This window comes from Osmerus mordax, chromosome 10, assembly GCF_038355195.1.
Source record: "Osmerus mordax isolate fOsmMor3 chromosome 10, fOsmMor3.pri, whole genome shotgun sequence".
Lineage (NCBI taxonomy): Eukaryota > Metazoa > Chordata > Actinopteri > Osmeriformes > Osmeridae > Osmerus > Osmerus mordax.
This window is the reverse complement of record NC_090059.1, coordinates 15,510,906-15,533,671: the sequence shown is the minus strand read 5'-3', so window position 1 is coordinate 15,533,671 and position 22,766 is coordinate 15,510,906. Positions and strand designations below refer to the sequence as shown.

At 46.5% G+C, this 22,766-nt stretch overlaps 1 protein-coding gene and 1 long non-coding RNA gene across 2 annotated transcripts; one reads left to right on the top strand and one right to left on the bottom strand.

Moving 5' to 3' along the window:
* The first annotated feature begins 6,019 nt into the window (after window positions 1-6,019).
* Window positions 6,020-21,413, top strand: ace (angiotensin I converting enzyme (peptidyl-dipeptidase A) 1). Its single transcript, XM_067244298.1, has 25 exons — window positions 6,020-6,447; window positions 9,812-9,979; window positions 10,236-10,326; window positions 11,682-11,825; window positions 12,124-12,315; window positions 12,611-12,708; window positions 12,976-13,145; window positions 13,443-13,666; window positions 14,063-14,207; window positions 14,433-14,531; window positions 14,662-14,784; window positions 15,015-15,220; window positions 15,581-15,717; window positions 15,908-16,066; window positions 16,188-16,275; window positions 16,523-16,666; window positions 16,867-17,058; window positions 17,243-17,340; window positions 17,528-17,697; window positions 17,990-18,213; window positions 18,488-18,632; window positions 19,045-19,143; window positions 19,405-19,527; window positions 19,637-19,821; window positions 20,759-21,413. The coding sequence occupies exons 1-25, from the start codon at window positions 6,235-6,237 to the stop codon at window positions 21,004-21,006; spliced, it is 3,885 nt and encodes a 1,294-aa protein (XP_067100399.1). The 5' UTR covers window positions 6,020-6,234; the 3' UTR covers window positions 21,007-21,413.
* A 96-nt stretch (window positions 21,414-21,509) lies between these two features.
* Window positions 21,510-22,139, bottom strand: LOC136950164 (uncharacterized). Its single transcript, XR_010877474.1, has 2 exons — window positions 22,063-22,139; window positions 21,510-21,855 (listed from the first exon to the last, which is right to left on the bottom strand). It is a non-coding gene; the product is annotated as an uncharacterized lncRNA (long non-coding RNA).
* Between the last annotated feature and the right edge of the window lie 627 nt (window positions 22,140-22,766).

Here is a 22,766-nt window from a genome sequence, read left to right as displayed (position 1 = left end):
ATTACGTCAGTGAGTGGGGGGGGGGGGGTAAATGGACAACTTTAGATTCATTTTGCACAGTCATGCGCCAAAATTGCTGGACTGTTACATGAAATCCACAGGGGGAAATACAATTTTCTCAGTTTATTAAACTGCCCTGTGGGTGACAAAAAGACGTGAGCTTTGTAATCATATTGATGGTGTACATTTTTTAAATAAAAATACAGTAGACAGTGTGTGCTCTATATTGATACTTCGAGAAAACAACCGGCTGTGTTGTTTATTTCATTCACTGTAGAATATGTCCAGACACTGACATTGACTAATGGTGCCTATTTCATCTCCACGGTTTGAAGTTCTGCTTGGTTCGGTAGGCCTCGTAAACACATTCTGTTTGATACCAAAGCATAAAATTAGATCCAGTTATGCACTTGTCAAATATCGCAGCGAACATGCCTGCGTCTGTGCCCTCTTGTTGTTCTGCAGGGCTGCAGCAGGAACGCAACCCTGGTGTGCTGCAGATACCAACCAGAGAAGACCACACAGGTGTGGGAGTCAGATGGCTGAGCGGTTAGGGAACTGGGCTAATAATCAGAAGGTTGCCGGTTCAAATCCCGGCAGCGAAAAATTACATTCTGTCCTTGGGCAAGACACTTCACCCTACTTGCCTCGGGGGGAATGTCCCTGTACTTACTGTAAGTCGCTCTGGATAAGAGCGTTTGCTAAATGTAAAAATTTCTCACACAGATGTCTCACCCCCCTCATGACACTAGTGTCAAACTGCACAAAACCTTTGTCACCACCAATTCACCTGTTTAAAGATTATTCTATCACCATTAACCTTGTTGCTGTGTAGCTTGCAGTATTTGTGGGGTGGTTGGTTTAATCTTGGCAGTGAATTAGAACTACTGTGGCGCACTGCTATTTTATACTTTAAGTCTTGGCTAGTGCTGCTACATAACTGTACTAAAATGCCATAAACAGGGAAATACAATAGCCAAGAACATGCAACCAAAGATTATTTCCTGTGAAGGTTTCACAACAACCAGTTTGTCCAAGTGAGGATAGGATGTGTGCGGCTTTTGTATTCACTCGGGGGATATCACTGATCTCACTCTGCAGTCCTTGGAGAACCTACAAGCAAATTATACAGTCCACACAGGGCATGGGAAGTAACATTAAACCAAACTATAAGATGGATAGCTTATATCAAGACATGACATTTTCTCAGGACTGAAAGCCTATTTAAACATTCTGCCCCCCATAGAGACCAGAACACTTCCAATTCTGCCCACTTGCACACCAGCATTAGCCTAGCGCCTGACTAACTGCTGTTTTATGGGCTTGTTTTTGTGCCCCCATGAAGAACAGTTCTGTGTCCAGCCAGCCTCTGGATTGGGAAGTTATTTCATTTTATTGAGAAGTCTTACTAAACCTTGCTGATAATATCAGTGTTGCTATAGTACACTGATTTTTAGGGTAGTCAAAACACTATGTGGGGAGTTATTTGTGTCAGTTGAAACTGCATCCCCACACCAGATGGCCTTTCAAAACCAAAGATTATATGATGTATTGTTCTTGAACAATGTTGTAAAAAGCATTGAAAGACATAGATGAAACTTGAGTCAAATGAAATTCGATCCTAACAATTCACATCAACAAAGGAAAGAATGGATATTTTGTTTATTTCTCAAGAAATAAGAGAGTATAAGTTTAGCATTAAGGGAGGGAAGGGTGAGGAGCTAGAGGACTATGAAAACATACCACTGCGGTTAGATTTTGGGCAGAAGAAGATCTTTCAGTTTACATTTACATTTAGTCATTTAGCAGACGCTCTTATCCAGAGCGACTTACAGTAAGTACAGGGACATTCCCCCCGAGGCAAGTAGGGTGAAGTGTCTTGCCCAAGGACACAGCGTCAGTTGGCATGACCGGGAATCGAACTGGCAACCTTCGGATTACTAGCCCGATTCCCTCACCACTCAGCCCCCTTTTACTGTTTACTGAAGATGAGAGAAAAAAAGCATGTACACAGATTTAAAATAGTCCCCTTATCCTACGCATATAAACATAGACACGTACACACACACACCATCCAGATCCAATGGTGTGCAACCTATGCCTTTTCTATCAGTGGAGATTGGATGCTCAGGGCTATCACAGATTCGCCACGCTTCACAGACTTTCATTATAGCTCCTGAATTCAATTAGTGAGCTGGAGACTCCAGCAGAACTAGACAGGGGGATGAAGTGTATAGACTCACACCCACGTACACACTTACACTTTTATCCAACAGCCAACACTATCCACCGTGGCCCTCTACCCACTGTTTGTCCCCAAATAACGTTGACTTTGGACCCAATTTCAGTCAAGATTATCAGCACATTTACAGCAGTAATTGCTCAAGGCGTCAAGGGACCAGTCCTCTTTTCGGTCGGTTCAGTAAAATTCAAGTTGTGTTGTCGATGTTTTTTGTGGTTTGACGGTTTCTTGTGAAGGGTCAGGGTTCAAACCAACAACAAACGCAACACTGCACAGAGTGGTCTTGAGAATTCAAGAAGCAACACTATTACCAAGCTTTGTCTTATACTGTTCTGAGATTCAGTAGTATTATAAGTAAATTAAGAAAGAGTTTTGTTTGTGTAATATGAGTGTTTGTGAGCCAAGTTCATGCTTGCCCACTGGGGAGAATTTATACGTCAGTTTAAATGTCATATTATTCATATTCAATAAAAAAAAAACTTGAATCCCACGACAACAAAACCATACGTGCTTCAAAATCAGATGGTTCAGCCTGGTTCAGCTGGCTGAACACTGCTCACCTGACGTTCATCAAGGCCAACTCTTCAGTGAGCTGGTATCAAACGACGTCCCTGACAGCGGAGGAGGACGATAACCCAGAGGGGCTCATCTGATGGGGAAAAACAGAGATACTGCTGTCAATGAGTAACCAGACCACCTCCACCTGCTCACATGGAGAGCACACGTGCATCAGCTTGGAAGCAGGCCACTCACCAGGCTACCAGAGGGCAAGCAGCAGAGCAGATGCTGTCCGCCTTGGGATGAGATTGTCTGTCTGGCCGCTGTTGACCAGATCCTGGGTCGACAATAGAGGATGCCAGATGACTTTCTGGGAGGACAGATGATGTTGTGTAACAATGAGCTGGTGCCTCTGGAGCCTGACCCAGGTGCAGGCTCGGCTACTGTCGGACTCTTTTTCTCTCTGACCTGGTAACCTCACATTGACAGGATGTTGACTTTCTGTTTTCAGCCATCTAAATGTGTCCCAAAAAAGTATGAGTTCTCAATTTTGCTTTTGTGTTTTGCGAATTACCTTATTGACCTCTTACCTTCTCACTTTATTATGATAAATCTGTAACAGGCTGACACGTACTAGGTGTCCCTCATAACAAGCTGTGGAGCAAAGGTAGATCTAAAGAGAGATTAAAAGCCCTTTGAAGATCTTAATAGCCACATAAACACAACTTCAGCACAAAGCAAGGCAATGGCAGATATGCACCACTGCCATCAAGTTCGGAACGGAACAACGTTTGGATGCAAAGACCTTGGCTTGAGAGATAACAGTCACGTCATGTCCAGACACTGTAGCCTAAGGCTCATTGTTAACGAAAGCCATCGCAGTTATCTGGATTTTTGCAGACTTTGAACAACACTATAACATAACGACCAGTATTAACTGCTATTAATGTATCAATCGTAATATTATCAAGATCGTTGAGTGACACTGTCAGCAGACTTCCAGTAGACTCGTGGTGTCAGAATGGGAGGCAGGACTGTGACTAAGCCTGACCACGTTTCCAGTGGAAACAGTGACTAGTAACAACCACAGTTTTGTTACTAACTTAAGAACGTTCTCTCTAAAACAGTCCTTGTAACCTTGCATGATTGCCCAATATGGGAACAGTCTCTTCCACAACGTCATTCCCTGTTGAGGTTTTCTCCTCACTATTTCCAGAATGTTAAAATGACTAAAGGTGGATTTGGTTTGATAGACAAGTGCCCGCAATAACTGGTTCTGTTTTGTGTTGTTTAGCTTTCGTTCTAGTGAGATCGTGAATCAAATAGATCAAATAATGGAGAGAACACAGACCTTCTTTGGAGGTGAACTTCTCAGTTGCAAAGCTCATGACCAGCTCTGTTCAGGTGTGCATCTGCCTTGAGGTTTTGCTTATTTATTTATTCTGTGGTTGTAAGTACATATGATTTAATTTGAGTGTAGAGTTACAAACGTGAGAAACAATAGAAAACAACACAGTTCTGCGTGTTTCTGAACGTCCATGGTCGCGGCCCCGGCCCAAGACTCTATGTTAAGAGTTATGCTACCCCTTTGTTTAATATGCGAAGAACATTCAGGGTGCAGGATATGCTAAATGTTGCATGTAGCATTTAGCAAATAGGATTGGGCAAACTTGTACACTCACTAAAACTGCTTGAGGAGATTCTCGAGAATTCCATGACGATGACATAGTTGACACAGGTCTTAAGAGCAACTACACGGTTCGCTTCCTCAACGATTATGCCTCAGTCTTCATACATACACGCACCACATGTTCTGTGTTTCCATGTGTTGAGGCCATTCCCTGTTCTCTCTTTCCCATTCATTCTCTTCCTCTCCCCCCCCCCCTTCACCCTCCTACTCTCTTATAAAGCCCCAGTTCAGTTCTGATTTGGCTATGTGATCCCCTCTCCACCCCCACCAGCATCTGTTCAGTTCCGGTATATCCACTGCACCACATGTTCTCGTGCTCTGCAGAATGTTTAATAGTTCACAGTGCTGTTTGGATTCAAACGCTGGAGAATATGTTAATGTGCCCCCCCCTGCCCCTGGCTTCTGTCCTCTGTGTGACACCCACCTCTCAGGCTCTTGTTACCCAGAAAGACCTGAGCTCACAGCCTCAGTGGAGGCTAGGAGGCGGAGCAGCAATTGTTTCATCACGTTGAAGTTGAAGAGTGTGAGGTTGTGAAAACCAGGTGTGGACCGTTACCGCAGCTCATCTACTGAGTAACTTACTCTGTCGTGCTCAAACACATGATTACCTTAGCTGTGCATAAATAATTGCACAGTACAGAAAGAGATGCACAGAGTGAGGGAGAGAGAGAGAGTGAAGGAAAGAGAGAGAGAGAGAGAAACGTTTGGGTGCAGGGGTAGGACCCACATGTTGGAGAGAGAAGCAGACGGGGTTCACAGAAACAAAAGGACGACCATAAGACAAGGACTGGACACACAACAGGAAGCTAGAAACACAGCCAAACAAGACACAGGTGGACGCAATAACACAACGACACAGCAATTAACAAGACAGGTGAAGACAATGACACAGGACACAGGAAAACACCCAGGGCAGGGAGAAACAGCACTTGTTGTACATAAGAATCCCATTTCACTCATATCGTGTCTCTGGAACTCCCACCTCATAATCTCTTTCCCCCTCCCCTCTCTCTCGTCTCCACATCGCTGGGCTTGCCTCCTCTCTCCCTCTTGCTCTCCCTCCTCTCTCCCTCCTCTCTCCCTCTTGCTCTCCCTCCTCTCTCCCTCCTCTCTCCCTCTTGCTCTCCCCTCTCTCTCCCTCTTTGTCCCTGTCTTTTCCTCTCACTCTAACTCTGTCTCCCCCTCCTCCGAACACTTCTCTCTTTCATTCTTTTGTTTCTCTCTCTGTCTCTCTCTCTCTCTCTCTCTCTCTCTCTCATCCTGTGGGCTGAGGGGAGTGTGGGTGATTGAGGAGCCGCCTGTCAGCAGCGATGGAGTGTAAAAACTGATCTCCTGTCTGACACCGCAGTGGCAGCTTCAAGCAGCGCAAAGGGGCAGCTCTTGTGATTCTGATCATTACCAACGCTGGCCAACCAGGAAGCCTTGAGGGTAAAGGAATAAGGGGGGGGGGAGAAAGAGAGACTGAGAAGGAAAGAGAGAGGGGCAGACGAGCAGGTTAAACAAGAAGGAGGAAGTGAGTGAGAGAGAGAGATAGTGTCAGTGCCGCGCTGTAAAGTGGCGAGGGGACGTCTGCAGATAAGTGTGGGCTGGGTTCAGCTGGTATTTAAGAAGGGAACTTAGCTGAGGCTGCACAGCCTTTGACAAACAGGCAGAGGCAACTTGGATAAAAGCAACACTCAGGAAAGGTGCACACTCGCAGCGGCAACAAGTGGATCAGAAGCCTGCGCTCCTCTCAGACACTACTTTTCCAGCACTCCCTCTAGGCTTCCCCCCCCCAGGTTGTGGAGACTGCAGAGGGGCCAGAATGCTGTGGGCAGCAGTGCTACTGCTGCCAGTCCTGGGACTCTCTGAAGCCCTGCCACCAGAGTGGATGCCAGGAAACTACACGTCAACAGAGGTGGATGCCCAACGGTTTGTCAGCGACTACAACAGCACAGCAGAGCAAGTCTTCTTCCTCAGCACCAGTGCGAGCTGGACCTACAACACTAACTTGACGGACCACAATTCCGAGCTGCAGGTAGTGTACTGTCAACATTTACTTATAGAGAAAATATGTTTGCCATTTTTTTTGCTGTATATAAAACCTTAAACAGACCCTTGCGATTTGCTGGACCGCTCTCTTGTATCACGACTGCACCCACAGAGGGATGTCTGTTGAGCGAAGCCCTGCATGACTTTGGGGACTTTAGGATCACGCCTATTCATGGTCGTCCAGAATGACATGCCCCGTTACCACACTGCTGGGCCAACTCTGCATGTGCGTTTCTGGTGCCTTGAAAAGCAATCCGAACACATGTGGCTCGGGCGTCTTTGAGTCTTTGAAACGAGTTCCAGGAGCGGTTGGCGGAGTTTTGGGGCTGTGAGCAGGGGGAGTCAGCCAGTGTGTTTAGTCAGATGTTTAGTAGTTATAATGCCTGGTTCTATTCGTTTTCTATTGGGCTATAAAGACAGAGTCTTTTCACGTCCCTGTAAACCTCGCTTGCCACAAGGCTTCCATAAGACTTTGTCTTAGCTGCAGATATTTTGGGGGTTTGAGGATCTTTCGGCCAGAAGAGGCATTAGCTTACTGTCTCCAGATGGTTCTACTTTTACAATTTCCTCTCTCTGTATGCTAGAGGGCCATTTGCATTTCCACACACAGAGGTGGTGCAGGCTGGAAAACAAAGAGAGAATACCAGAATCCAGACAGTAGGTGGGATCAGTGAAAAATGTGCTTTTTTTTCCAGCACCGAGAAAGGAGATTTAGGAAGACAAACGCACAATCTCATGCACATGCATGGGCACACACCCATCCACCCACCTGCCCATCCATCCATCCGAGCCACCTACACACACACACACACACACACACACATACAGGATGAACACATACACAGTGTCAAGCATCGACCGCCTTTGTCTAGTTTATTTTGCTTTCCCTTGTCAGGCAGCTGTCTCAACAGGGTTTTTACAATACCACCAGCCCAGCTTAGAGCTGGACTCCAGCACATGTCCAATACAACAGGTGTAGGCTCTCCCCTGCCTCGCTCGTGTCACAGGGGTCATTCGACACAATGCCTGCCTCTCCCAGGAAGAACCCAGGACGTGAGGTGCAAGAAAAGCAAGCTTGGGTCCGACCTGTGGGCTGCCCGTTATGAACGCTATTATTCTGGACACTTCAAAGATAGGATCAAAGGGAATCAGGGGCTTTGAGCCCGATGGGATTTGGCAGCCAGAGAGCAGCTCGTTCGCTGTGTTCAGCTCAGCTCAGCTCAGCCCTCTCTCTCTCTCTCCCTCTCCCTCTCTCTTTCTCTCTCTCTCTCCCCCCCCCCTCTCTTTCTCCCTCTCCCTCTCCCTCTCTCTCTCTCTCTCTCTCTCTCTCTCTCTCTCTCTCTCTCTCTCTCTCTCTCTCTCTCTCTCTCTCTCTCTCTCTCTCTCTCTCTCTCTCTCTCTCTCTCTCTCTCTCTCTCTCGAGGCTGACAATGGAGTGTGCTGGGATGTACATGACTGTCCACTCCTGCGACCGTGGTTGTTCTGGAAATCCCCAGGTGGATCCATTCCCTGACGTTCAGCTTAGTTTTTTTTCGAGTGGAAGTTAAATTCATTCTAGGATTTAGGAAAAGGCTGCATTGTAGGGGGTGTGGCCAACAAACTAGCAAGCAGGCATGTGTGTTGGTGTGCCCGAGTAGTTTGTTGGCCACACAAACACACACCAACACACATGCCTGCACGCACACACACACACACACGCACACACAGGCACTCACTCCTTGCTGCTTCAGAGGTGGTAGATCATTTCATCTCAGTGCAAATGAGAAGCGAAAACACGATCAAACAGCAGAAGGCCTGGTCCTGGGGTGACGGGAGACCAAAAGCAGCAGTAGTGATTGTGGACGACCCTCGGTCCTTTGACACACTGCCCAACCAAGCACTTGTAACTGGCACTGCCCGTCCAAAACGATTGTGTGTTTGCTCTTTCAGAAGCTGCCTTGGTTCAGCTCACACTTTACAAAAATTGAGCTCCTCAAACTCAAAGAAGTCTCTGCCTTTTTATTCAGTAGTTGTTCTGAAGTGAACATTACACTGTTTAAGAAAAGTACACTTTCTAAGTTCCTTTCACAGAGGGAACAACAGAGTTGGGCTAGATGTGACCATCCTAATGTGCCTATACTGTTTAGACACGCACACACAGAGACTTTGAGAGGACTACATTATATGTATGAGAGAAACAAGGAAATGTATAGGTTTTTATTGCTGCAGAATGTGTAAAGAAAAGAAGTATCTATAAAACCATAACAGAATGGGGAAAGAACAAATATGAAGTGTCTATAAACCATAACAACTTTATAATGTAATTTAATGTTTACAGCCTGGAAGGGAACAGAGAGCGAGAAAGGTAGAAAAAAAGAGAAAGGACATAAAAGAGAGGAGTAGACAGAGAGTTTGAGTTGATGCATCACACTGTGTCCAGTTTACTGTGGGTTAATCAGTAGAAGATAGATGGACCATTCTATCAGTTCTGGGGCAAATGTCAGCGATTTGACAGAGATGTTATGATGCACTCTGGTTAAAATGACACTGTCTGAGTAATGTGTTATGTGAAATCATTTGTTGCACAATATTTGGATCTGACATGCAATATGGACCTCAGCAGGACTAAAACTGGACCAGTAAATATGCACATGACTTGTGATGCAGGGGGGTGATTGTGGATTCTGCTACAGCAGTCACCCAGACATGAATTCCTGACAGCCTTTTAACATCTTGTCAGTTGACTGGTGCTGCAAACCAAGGTTTATTTGTTCATCATGATGAGAACTTCTTCAAACTGTCACACCTGGTATACTGGACTCTGTGTCGCAGTCGGTGGTACAATGATACAAGAAAAGGTTCTATGTTCCATGGCCTTGTCTCAGAGAACTCTTCAATCCATCACTATCACGCAGAATAGCACTCATTAGACCACAGTCTACACACTGACCTTCCCTGTAACAATAGTGGATGTGTCGACAGGTGCCTTGAAGGCTTCTGGGAGGACATTGTAAGTGCCGTTAACATTGACCTCGCTCTAACTGAGGTTGTTATTCCCTGACCCAGCCTTGCTCCTCTCGGTGACACTTCGAAAGCCCTCCAGAGCAGGAAGGCATGGCGTTTCAGCAACAGTCAAGATCAAATAGTTCATCCAATTAAAAGTTTTTTTTATTTAAGAGATTAGATTCATAAAATAGTTTGATGTAATTCGTTTCCAAACATGTTTGGGGTAAAACCAGTGTACCTTCCCAGCAGCTTGAGTTTTGAGGGGATGATTCACCTTGATTACCCCGAAGACATCGACACGCTGATTACCGAAGGTGAAATAAAAAAAAAAAGAAATACTGAGCTGGGAGCACTTGTGCCTCCAGGTGGCTGCATCTCTGGAGGAGCAGGCCTTCACAGAAGCCTGGGGCAAGAAGGCCAAAGAAGTCTTCCCTGACACAACCCTCACTGGCTTCGCTCCCGAGCTGCAGAAGCTCATTAAGAAAATCAACGAGCTGGGAGCTGCCAATCTCCCCACCACTGAGAGAGAGGAGGTCAGTGTCTTCATACGTGCGAAAGCTGAATCATAAGATTAATTATATCAGTGTTGTAATGGGCGGAACTGTTTCCTGTATCTGGGGATGACTTTGACAATAACTTTGCATCAGATTTGAGATAAAGGGGATGATTCTTAACTGCTGCTACTTCTGCATTGTTTCACTGATATGATGTTAGATCATATTTCTTGAGACTATAGCTGTTTTTGTTTCAGTTTGAAGTTAATGTTCTTTTTCCCCAACGATTTCCCAGTACAACACCATTCTCAGCACCATGGACAAAATATATTCTACAGCCAAAGTGTGCCCCACACCTGGAGAACCTTGCTGGAATCTGGAGCCAGGTACGCGTTGATGAAATAAAATGCAATAAAATCCTTTAAACGTACAACTGAACACTTGTCTAGAATTAAAGGTCTTAGCAAATTGTTTGTCAAAAAGGGAAATTCCTTCACTCATGCAATATATCAGCATCTGTGAACTTTAACAACAGTAATTTATAGGCTTTTAGGCCAGAACATTTTCACATATGCATTGTCTATTTTGTACTTGTCTTCGGACAATGTTCTAGTCTAACAAAGAGAAATAGGCAGAGATCGAAAGGAGGAATACTCAAACAGAATAACAAGAGAAGCGGTGCAGAGGGAGCGATTGTATCGACTTGAGGAAAATAAACAGGATGAGGAAAATTAGTCTGAGCTGGATGAAGCTCGTTAGGATGTTGGGTAACGAGGCTACACAAACAGCATGATGGAGGTCCGCTACTCAGGGCACTCTAAAACACATCGACTTCATTTATCATTCTCAATCATTGAAGTGTTTCAACAATAGGTCTGTGTCTCGACATCCTGCTGTAGCCAAACATTAATGGAAAGCTCACAATGCCAGAAGACAAACCTTAATGTGTTGTGTTTGCAGTGTTCGCATAAACTACTGTAAAATCCACTATCAGGATTCAGTAGATTTGTTGTCACAGTGCAATATACAATGCACTGAAATAAAATGTCAAAGGTTCTTTAAGCAAAGGCATGCATAAGAAGCATGCAAGACTAAACCAACACCTCCACAAGCACAGACAAATTATAAACTGGCTACCACCCGGACAACCTACAGTTTAACCTGAGTTAAAATCAACAAAACTGAACATTGGGTGAAACAGAGTCAGAAAGTAGCTGCCCCCCCTCCCACACACACACACCCTCCAAAAAAACACACACACACACACACACACACACACCCTCCAAAAACACACACACACCTACACCACCTTTATTATCATAGCAAACGGAAACCCTGAGGGGTTGGCCACACCAAGGGGTCATCTCCCTTTTCCACACAGCTCACTAGCCCACTTTGTTCCTTGGCCTTCAATTTCCCCATCTCATCACACTCCCTTTGTGCGTCTGGACTGTAAACAGAGATGTTGTTTTAGGGCAGCTTTTGTTTCCCGTCACCATTACTCAGGGATAATCTCGGTGCTAATGTGTGTGCTACGCTCCTCTGTCTTCGAGGAATAGTGTCACACAAGTCATGTAAACATTCAAAACCTCAAACTCGGGTTACGTAGCACACAACTGTGCGTGTGCGGTCAGTGCCGTCAGTAGCACTAGCTAACCACCCCCGTAGAGTGTTTTTAAAGCAGACCTAGTTTTTGTGAGCATTGTTAAGATTCCCCCTCTACCGGTTTCTCTTCCCCCAGAGATATCCCAAATCATGGCCACCTCTAGGAGCTACAAGCGGCTGCTGTACGCTTGGGAGGGCTGGCACAATGCCTCGGGGGTGCCCCTCAGGCAGCACTACCCCAGGTTTGTGGAGCTCAGCAACAAGGCTTCCCTCGCTGACGGTAAGATCTCACACCATGCTGATCTTTAACCCACGGGATAACTGTCAAGCAGGCTGCTAACATTAGCTGAAAGCTAGCTGTGATTTGAGGTTGGACGTTGTGATTGGACACGATGATGCTATTAGAAGGGACATCTGTGGTTAGAGCGAGAATAAGTGTGAGAGAAAGAGAAATTAAAAGGAAAGAGAGGGATGGAAAGAGAAAGGGAGAGAGCGAAAGGGGAAGAGAGAGAAAGGAAGAATAGATGATGGATGGATGAAAGGTCCTCATTTGGGACTGTCCTCTGCTCCATGTGTAGGCCATGCTGACACTGGGGCGTACTGGCGCTCGTGGTACGAGTCGGCCACCTTCGAGAACGACCTGGAGGAGATCTACAAAACCATCCAGCCACTTTACAACAACCTGCACGCCTTCGTACGCAGGAAGCTGTACAATCACTACGGCCCCAAGTACATCAACCTCAAAGGACCAATCCCAGCTCACTTGTTAGGTACAGCATCTTCTCACTATCTCCCCTGTCACGAGCAGAGATGAGATCTATGTTCCTTAAACTCAATCAGTCCAAGATGAATATTGATTAAACAAGATTTGTTTGATCAATATTCATAAATTAAAGGGGAAAATGTAAAGGATATTAACATGAAAATTAGCAAAGAAGTTCATGTTTGCAACAAGAAATGCCCTGCAAATTGAGTTCACAGCCCAGCATCTTGTATAGCTGTGTCCAGTCAGAGAGGGGAAACAAAGATTCACTAACTCTATATGACCTTCCACCTTCCCCTCAGGTAACATGTGGTCTCAAACCTGGAACAACATCTACGACATGATGATCCCCTTCCCTGGAAAACCCAATGTGGACGTGACGAAGGAGATGTTGGAACAAGTACGTGTGTGAAAGTGAAGACTGTTATTGTGTGCGTGCGCTGTATCGTTTGTATTCAACAGTAAAAACTGGATGTGTCCAAGACCGATTTCCTTCGGGACGATCACTTTTCTACACGATTTTACACTTTCTAATGTTATTTTCTCTCTCTCTCTCTCTCTCTCTCTCTCTCTCTCTCTCTCTCTCTCTCTCTCTCTCTCTCTCTCTCTCTCTCTCTCTCTCTCTCTACTTGTCTCTGTCCTCTCTCTCTCTGTCTGTCTCCGTCAGGGCTATAATTCCACTCACATGTTTCGTGTGGCTGAGGAGTTCTTCACATCTTTGGGCCTGATCAAGATGCCTGACAAGTTCTGGGAAAAGTCCATGTTGGAGAAGCCTGAAGGTCGAGAGGTCGTGTGCCACGCATCCGCCTGGGACTTCTACAACCGAGAGGACTTCAGGTCAGCTTACAGATCCTTTTTTTTTGCGTGGCAAAATTGTAAAAAGACGCTATCCCTTTTATTTGTACTGCACTCATTAGTCACCTGTCTTTGATACTTTCAACGTAACTGCATCGTTAGCAGAGAAGTGAGCAATGAACATGAATGAGCATACCTGTGTAAAAAAAACAAAAAACGATATTATCATGAATCTATAGTAAAGAATTAATTCAAATGAAATGATACACTGTACCATACTGTATATCAATAAATACCACCCACACACACACTCACACACACCCTTTCCACCCCCCTCAGGATCAAACAGTGCACCACGGTGACCATGGAACAGCTCTTCACCGTGCACCACGAGATGGGTCATGTGGAGTACTACCTGCAGTACAAGGACCTGCCAGTCAGCTTCCGCCGCGGGGCTAACCCGGGCTTCCACGAGGCCATAGGGGACGTGCTGTCCCTCTCCGTATCCACCCCCAAGCACCTCCACACCATCGGCCTGCTGCCAACGCTGGAGAACGATGAAGGTACAACTACTACACCCAGAATCTATATTTATAATATGCTATATATCCCACAGGGATGGTGGCCCTGGAAGTGCAGACTGTAAGGAAATACAGTTTAGTGTTGCTTAACCCTTGTGCTGCCTTCGGGTCACATGACCGTAGGTTCACAACGAACCATCGTTGTGTTTACCCAATTTTACCCAATACAAAAACAAATAAATAGCATTTTCTTTTAACCTTCGCAATGTGGGGGGTCTGAGACAGCCCGACGGTTAAAAGAAAATTCCTCACTTTGTTTTTGTATGCGGTAAAGTTGTCGCAATACGACGGTGGGTCACAATGATGATGGGTCAGAATGACCCGGAGATAACACAAGGGCTAAAAAGTGTGTGTGTGTACAACTGTGTGTGTGTGCAGAGAGTGACATCAACTACCTGCTGAAGATGGCGTTGGAAAAGATGGCCTTCCTCCCCTTCGGCTATCTGATCGACCAGTGGAGGTGGGGGGTGTTCAGTGGCCGGACCCCTCCAGAGCGCTACAACGCTGAGTGGTGGAACCTCAGGTCAGTACCACGTATTTCTAACCACATGGTTGGCTGAACGAGGGAAAGGAAATCATCTCCTTTTACACGAGTTGAAACTCTTATGTGTAAATGACCTTCTAAGTAGGAATAATAATCGAAATGTCCTTTAGATTTGCATTGCTCTGCTGATACTGACACCTTTGCTGACTGCTTTAGAGATGTAGGAGAATGACAGGGTGTTTTTTTTTTTTTTTTTTTTTTAAGAACAAAATACCAGGGGATCTGCCCTCCGACTAGACGCACAGAGGAACACTTTGACGCTGGGGCGAAATACCACATTCCTGGAAACACGCCATACATCAGGTGCTGGAAGACCCGGTTTAAGCCCACTTGCGCACACACAGACACACACACACGCACACACACAAACACACACATAGATTGGGTTACGGTAATGTCATTAACATTGACTAACTTGGCTTCACCACTGCAGGTATTTTGTGAGTTTCATCCTGCAGTTCCAGTTCCACGAGAAGCTGTGTCAGGCCGCAGGGCACAAGGGGACCCTGCATACATGTGACATCTACGGGTCCATGAAGGCAGGAGACATCTTAGCGTGAGTATTCTGAAGATGGTCTCCTCTCTCTTCAACTAAGGGCCAACATGAACTAGCTGATAAAGTCATTCTCAACCTCAATTTTCATTTCCGACTGTAATGGAGGTTTAGGAACTCAGACGATGTGTCATGGCATTTCTTCTTCTTTTTCTATGGATTCAAACCTGAAACCCTCCAAAGATGTTGGAGCTGAGTGATCAGAGACCAGTGTTTCCTTTCCCCTAACTCAGGAAGGTGCTTCAGTCTGGGTCTTCCAAACCCTGGGAAGAAGTTCTACAAGATGCTCTCGGAACAGGGAAGATGAATGCCAGTTCTCTCATGAATTACTTCGAGCCAATCACCATCTGGCTGGAGAAGCAGAACCAGAACGAGACCCTGGGTTGGCCCGACTTCAACTGGGTCCCGCCCATGCCAGAGGGCTACCCTGAGGATATTGGTGAGAGATGAGTGATTGTGGAGTGATCTCATAATTTCAGCTGTTTACAGTATATGATTCCTGTGTTTCCCACAGTATGAATTCACCTCTTTAAAATTGAAATGTTAATTTATTTAAATGTATAAAAAACTCTGATCCAAAAATTCAAGGTTCGGACATTCAGGTTGTAGTGAAAGAGAGAACAGGAGCGGGGCAAGCAGGGTCTGAGAGAATCAATGCCTGCGCGCAGCTCTCCAAACAATTTTATTTTTGCCATGTTAAACAGTAAAAGGAAAAAAAATTCTTATTTGAGGAGAATGAGGACCACTGTACCAAGCCCTGGCTGCCTTGCCTTGCCTGAGCCCGAGCATGTGTTTCCAGATAAAATAGCTGACGAGGTGCAGGCCAAGGCCTTCCTGGCAGAGTACAACAGCTCAGCAGAGGTAGTGTGGAACGACTATACTGAGGCCTCGTGGACCTACAACACTGACATCACTGAGGCAAACAAGCAGAACATGGTGAGACTTGATTAGCCCTCTCTCTCTCTCTCTCTCTCTCTCTCAATCTCTCTCTCTCACTTTCATTCTTTCCCTCCGTGTCTCTCCCCATCTTTCTCTTTCTTTCTCACTTACTCTCTCTTTTTTCTTCTCACTCAACGCACACTCACTTCTTCAAAATGGCGTGTTTACTGTATGGCTTTGTCTCCAGCTTCAGAAAAACTTGGACATGTCCAACCACACACTGACCTACGGGATGAAGGCCCGCAATTACGACACCACAGACTTCCAGGACGCCTCCGTCAAGCGAATCCTGAACAAGCTGAGTGACATTGAGAGGGCAGGACTTCCTGATGATGAACTGGTAGAGGTGAGAGGGTTTTGAATGCATCTGGGATGCCACAGTTGCAGTGTTCGGACTGGTAGCTCACCAGAATGGATGTGTCATGGATTGTCTCCACCATAATAGCTTGTTTTACTTCTTCTTATAGTACAACAATCTGCTGGCCAACATGGAGACTAAGTACAGCGTGGCTAAAGTGTGTCGAGAAAACGGGACCTGCCATCCTCTCGACCCAGGTGAGAGTCTGTACTGTAAGGTACTCTGATCACTATGGTGAGGCAGGGGCTTAGCTTGCCCCAAGCATAACGTCAGTTGGAGCATCCAGCTGGATGAAGCTCCGCATGGCTCTGGTGTTCACCTAGTGGGAGGCCCAGGGAGAACACATCCAATGCTTTTCTTGGCCTCTCAAACATGCAGTGCAGCCATTGTTTTCCCCGAGGCTTGAGAGAGGCTGTAATAAACAAGGGCGTGTCTTGGTTCCAGACCTCCAGAAGATCATGGCAGAGTCCAGGGACTACAAAGAGCTGCTGTTTGCCTGGCAGGGCTGGAGGGATGCCTCGGGCCGAGTCCTGCGCCAGGACTACCAGAGATACGTGGAGCTGGCCAACAAAGCCGCCACACTCAACGGTACGACATTTCAAAATAAAAGCCCCGGTATATACCGCCTCATCCCCACAGATGTGGGTCGGGCCGGTCGTGGTAAGGATCGATTGCTCTGGATTCCATGAGATCGTCCGAACCGCTGGGACCCAAAGAAGCATACTGGCGTTCTGTTGGATTGTGTTGGTGGTATTGTACCTCTCATCTCAGCGGCCGTGTGTCTTCAGGTCACCCTGACAACGGAGCTTTCTGGCGCTCCCTGTATGAGACGCCCACGTTCGAGCAGGACCTGGAGCGCCTGTGGAAGGAGCTGGAACCCCTCTACCTCAACGTGCACGCCTACGTGCGCAGATCCCTCTACAAGAAGTACGGAGCCAATCACATCAACCTAAAGGGCCCCATCCCTGCTCACCTGCTAGGTAAGGGGGCGACCCAGGATTGGGCCTGTCCAAAACGGCCTGTAGTCTCCCACGCTCCACACACTGTGCGTACAGTAAGGTCAGCGGGGTGTAAACTTATCTGTAGGTCTGCCAAAACGCACTACATTAGAACATTCCCAATGCTTTTGGGATGACTGTGTGTCTGTGGTCCTGGCCTTGCTAGGGAACATGTGGGCTCAGACTTGGTCTGGAATCATGGACTTGGCCATCCCTTACCCCGACGCTACACAGGTGGACGCCACACCAGCCATGGTGGAACAGGTAAACACACACCTCAAGCAGCTACGCTGTGCTAGAGCCATGTCCCTTTATGGAAACGCACACACACAAACACACAGAGACACACACACACTCACAAATACAGACACACACACACACAGACAAGGACATACAGAAACACAATCTTTTAGGTTGACTCTCAGACAGTGTCTGGACTGCCTCTTCACAGGGCTGGAATGCAACCAGGATGTTCCAGGAGTCCGACAACTTCTTCCAGTCCCTGGGCCTGATACCGATGCCTCCAGAGTTCTGGAGCAAATCCATGTTGGAGAAGCCTGAAGGTCGAGAGGTCGTGTGCCACGCCTCCGCCTGGGACTTCTACAACCGCAAAGACTTCAGGTCAACTTGGAGAGAATCTCACAATGCATGCAAAGCAAATGAAAATAGACTTGATTGATGAACAAGTTGGTAGCTGTGGCACATCAGCAAAATTATACTTGTAGTTCAAGTTGTACCCCAGCTGGCCTCCTGAGAGTTACACACGGGACGCACGGCTCTCGGCCAGCTCCACCCAGCATCCGGAGCAGCTCCTTATCCAACTGCTTTCATCCTTTGTTTACATTCTTTAACATATCAACACATCCACTCTTCCTGTCTGTCATAACAATTCTCCCCCCTGGGCCCCCTGCAGGATCAAACAGTGCACCGTGGTGACCATGGATGACCTCATCACCGTGCACCATGAGATGGGCCACGTGCAGTACTTCCTGCAGTACAAGGACCAGCCAATCTCGTTCCGCGACGGGGCCAACCCGGGTTTCCACGAGGCCATCGGCGATGTGCTGGCCCTGTCGGTGGCCACGCCCAAACACCTGCAGAGCATCGGCCTGTTGGACAAGGTGGAGAGCAACTATGGTAGGGTCAAACTGCTGGGGAAACTAAATGGGATCATTTCTTAAAACTATATTCTTGATTTTCAGCTGTACAGTCAAAATACACTCTTTGCACTTTAGCTTTGGATTAAGCCTCTTCTGTAAATGTATCATGTGAATACCAGCATGTATATGTTGTGCCGATGAGATTATATTTCCTTTTCTGGTCTATGTACCGTACAGTTGTTCTGTTAACGTAATGCTCTTCCGGATTACAACTCCCTTACCTCTGCTACCGAACACGTCGGTCTCCACAGAGAGTGACATCAACTTCCTGATGAGCATCGCCTTGGACAAGATCGCCTTCCTGCCCTTCGGCTACCTGATGGACCAGTGGAGATGGAAGGTGTTTGATGGTCGCATCCCAAAGACCGAGTACAACAAGGAATGGTGGAACCTCAGGTACATGCGCCTGTAGAATGCTCACAAACATACATCCATACATTTACATTACATTTAGTCATTTAGCAGACGCTCTTATCCAGAGCGACTTACAGTAAGTACAGGGACATTCTCCCCGAGGCAAGTAGGGTGAAGTGCCTTGCCCAAGGACACAACATCATCTGGCACGGCCAGGAATCGAACTGGCAACCTTCTGATTACAAGCCCGCTTCCCTAACCGCTCAGCCACCTGACTCCCATAGCCACCTGACTCTCATAGCCACCTGACTCTCCATACAAACATGAGATTGAACGAATGAGTAAACATCACAAACTAACGGTAAGGTGAGAATAGGGATGAATTGATTCATTGTGTGAGTGAAAGATGCAAAACGTACGATTTGAATGCTTCCCGTCTGTGTGTCCCTTCCAGAATGAAGTACCAGGGCCTGTGTCCGCCTGTGGCCCGTACAGAGATGGACTTTGACCCGGGTGCAAAGTTCCACATCCCAGCTAACGTGCCCTATGTCAGGTAGAGTAACCACTGATCACACCCCTACAGCACTACTACTGAGCCATGGATGGGATGTTGGGTAAAAATACTAAGTCTAATACACAGAGTCAAAAACATGTTTTTGCTAGGTTTCAGGGGACAGTGTTCATCTAAAACAATTTACAATAAGATGGCTTTTCAGTGGACTCTTCTGAATGCTTCACTCCCTGGGTTACAGCAAATCTGTGCCTGTGAGAATGGTGTGTATTCATCAAGTGTGTGCATATGTTCTACCATCAGATACTTTGTGAGCTTCATCATCCAGTTCCAGTTCCACCAGGCCCTGTGCAAAGCAGCCAATCACGTGGGGCCCCTCCACACATGTGACATCTACCAGTCTAAAGAGGCCGGGAAGCTGCTGGGGTCAGTAGGCCACCTTACCACACTCCACACTGAGTTTACTCGTTTCAAGGTCCAGAAGTGTATTTGCCCTCTGCCCTCTGCCTGACCCTGTGACCCCTGATGCCTGCAGTGATGTGATGAAGCTGGGCTTCAGTAAACCCTGGCCGGACGCCATGGCCATGATCACAGGGCAGCCCCACATGTCCGCCCTGCCGTTGGTGGAGTACTTCAAACCTCTCACAGACTGGCTGGAGAAGGAGAACAACAACAACGGCGAGGTCCGGGGCTGGCCCGAGTACGACTGGAAACCACCCAGTAAGTGTACACGGGGGCTCAGGGATGTAGGGCGTTAGTCCTGGAATGTGTCTTGGAATCGAGTCTCCCTCAGCCCCCCTCAGGTCATGACACGTCATCCTGCAATGTGGCGCGGTGCGAACGTTGTACATTGTCTCGTGGGTTTGGGTCCTTCACCCCCCCCCCCGAAGTTTCTACACACTGGAAGTCATTTTAGATAGCATCTTCTGAAAAATAAACATTAATGTATAAATTATAATGTAAATAAAACATTGAAAAGCATAAAGCATTCTGCAGAAAAAGAAAAAAAAAAGTAACCTCATTAAAAGTTGTATATCCTGGTAGGGACCTGTATGTGTATTGATTTGGTTTCTGTACATTCATGAAGAATACCCACATTCCCACTCTGTAAAAATGTGCCAAAGTCAATGCGATGAACCACAGCAGAGACAAGAACATAGGGAGAGCTCTCAGTTGAACCATTGATTTGGGGAATTCTTGGTCTGCCACAGCTTACAAGGAAATCAATCTAGCCCTGTTCCTCAGTCCCTGATGAGCTCCTGGTGAAAGGATGTGTTGGAGATTAGATACAACAAGAAACCAACGGTCTGACCAGACAGAAACACTATACCTGGGACAAACAATGGAGATAGAGACTCAGGGTGTGAGGGGGGGGGGGGCAGAGGAAGAGAAGACGATGGAAAGAATGAGGCCAGCAGAAAGGGGAGGCCATGAAAGCATGAGCCTCCGTGAAGTTGTCTTGCTCTGAACTTTGTTTCCACACAGGGTTTGACCATGAGACTGTAACACGAATGTGCACACAGAACATTTACAGTTGCTTTCATTTGCAAGACATTGATTTGTTTTGGCCTGGTTGCATGTACTGTATGGAAACAGGATCCATCTTGCTCACTGTGTGTGTGTGTGTGTGTGTGTGTGTTTGTGTGTGTTTCAAAAGCTGATACGGCCACCGCTCCCCCAACTGCACCCCCCACTCCCAGCCCCAGCTCCACCCCCGGCCCAGGTGAAGGGAAGGTGGACTTCCTGGGGATGAGCCTGGACAGTGCTGCAGCAGCGGCGGGACAGTGGGTCCTGCTGGTCCTGGGCCTGGTTCTCCTGGTGGCCACCATCTTCATTGGCTACAAATACAGGAAGTCAAGAGGACGTGGGAGGTCTTCCTCTAAGATGGAGCTTCAAGAGAAGTAAGATGGTTGATTTAGTTAGCAGCTTAACTGGCTAAAGCCACACTAACTGTAGCTACTGTACCACAAGACCTTGGATCTTGCGCAACATCAGTGTTTGAGTGTGTGCTACTGTATGGCGTTCTGATTTGATCGGTTTCAGTTGTCTTTCTGTCTGCTTTCCTCCATGTGTTGGATGTTTTGTATATTTATTGTATAAATTGAAAGTCAAAATTATTTTCAGTATGCAAAAAAAAATAATAGCAAACTGTTTTGTAATTTATTTGTGATACTTGAACACTGGGACTAAGAAATGTTCAAATGAATGTCTGTAAAGTATTAATTGTGTATGCATTTTTGAAATATTTGATTGGATCAGTGAATACGTTGCCTTCGTATAATAAAGACAGAGAAATTTCCTTTTTTGTCACGCTGTATTGACAAGTGCCATCAGGGGTTGGGCTCGATTAGACGCAACGCACAAAGCAGTTCTGCATAATGACTCAAACAAGCACACAACTATCAGAGCACAATGGACTTCTTAGAAACTGTTTAATTACACTGGAACAGCACAGTATAAAAGAAACCCACAGTGTAGCACAGGAGAGCTGGTGCCTTGATGCAGCAGCCCCTCCCCCACACCTTCCCAACTCATTTAGTCAGTACAAGGTCTGTAGAGCCGAGAGCACAGACTACGAAGGCATCTCAGGTGACTCAGGTAGAGCACCTCAGGTGACTCAGGTAGAGCACCTCAGGTGACTCAGGTAGAGCACCTCAGGTGACTCAGGTAGAGCACCTCAGGTGACTGAGGTGACTCAGGTAGAGCACCTCAGGTGACTCAGGTAGAGCACCTCAGGTGACTCAGGTAGAGCACCTCAGGTGACTCAGGTAGAGCACCTCAGGTGACTCAGGTAGAGCACCTCAGGTGACTCAGGTAGAGCACCTCAGGTGACTCAGGTACAGCACCTCAGGTGACTCAGGTAGAGCACCTCAGGTGACTCAGGTAGAGCACCTCAGGTGACTCAGGTAGAGCACCTCAGGTGACTCAGGTAGAGCACCTCAGGTGACTCAGGTAGAGCACCTAAGGTGACTACCTGAGAGGCGAGGCAGCAGCTGGGCTTGGTGCCAGTCATTCAGAGCTTTGTGTTGTTCTAGGATGACTTCCAAGATCGCATCGTGAATTGTACAAACATACGAAAACACAGTGAAGAGAGAAACACAAAAAATTTACAAAACAAAACACAAAAGTGTGGCAATGTAAAAATAAAATGCACATTTCAAATCAGGAAACATTTATTCATTACAACGGTCTTGTATCGCTCGTACACAAGGTAACAAACTGTAAAGCTGAGTATATCTTAGTGGATTTCCAGACAAAGACTGGACTAAGTGATTTCCAGTGGTACAGTGAAGCCCATTAACAGGCAGGTCTTTCTCTGAGACCTACAACTAGATATAGAAAACCAAGCCCAAATCAAAATCAACAAAATCTCATCAAATTATAAATCCACATTTCTTTACTTTAAAGAGTCAAGAGTTTAGATTTCAACATCACCATAATTAGTGTCTGTGCACCAAAATGATGTAATCTCATGGCAGACGGTCTTTATATTTCATCCAGTGTTGCGACTCCCTCAGGGTGACTATGGTAACAAGCCACACAGGTACTTAACTGCAGTACTCACACAGTACAGTGTAATAAATAATAATTTAGTGAAGCACATCTCCTGTCGGCCACAGACAATTCAAGTGCACTCCAACCATCCCACCACCATGTTGGACCAG

What these genes read in the sequence shown, in the direction of transcription:
- ace (XM_067244298.1), top strand. Translation starts at nt 6,235, where the DNA reads ATGCTGTGGGCAGCAGTGCTACTGCTGCCAGTCCTGGGACTCTCTGAA. An exon ending in CGAAGGAGATGTTGGAACAA is followed by an intron (nt 12,709 to 12,975) that starts GTACGTGTGTGA and finishes TGTCTCCGTCAG; the next exon opens with GGCTATAATTCCACTCACAT. An exon ending in CAAAGCCGCCACACTCAACG is followed by an intron (nt 16,667 to 16,866) that starts GTACGACATTTC and finishes GTGTGTCTTCAG; the next exon opens with GTCACCCTGACAACGGAGCT.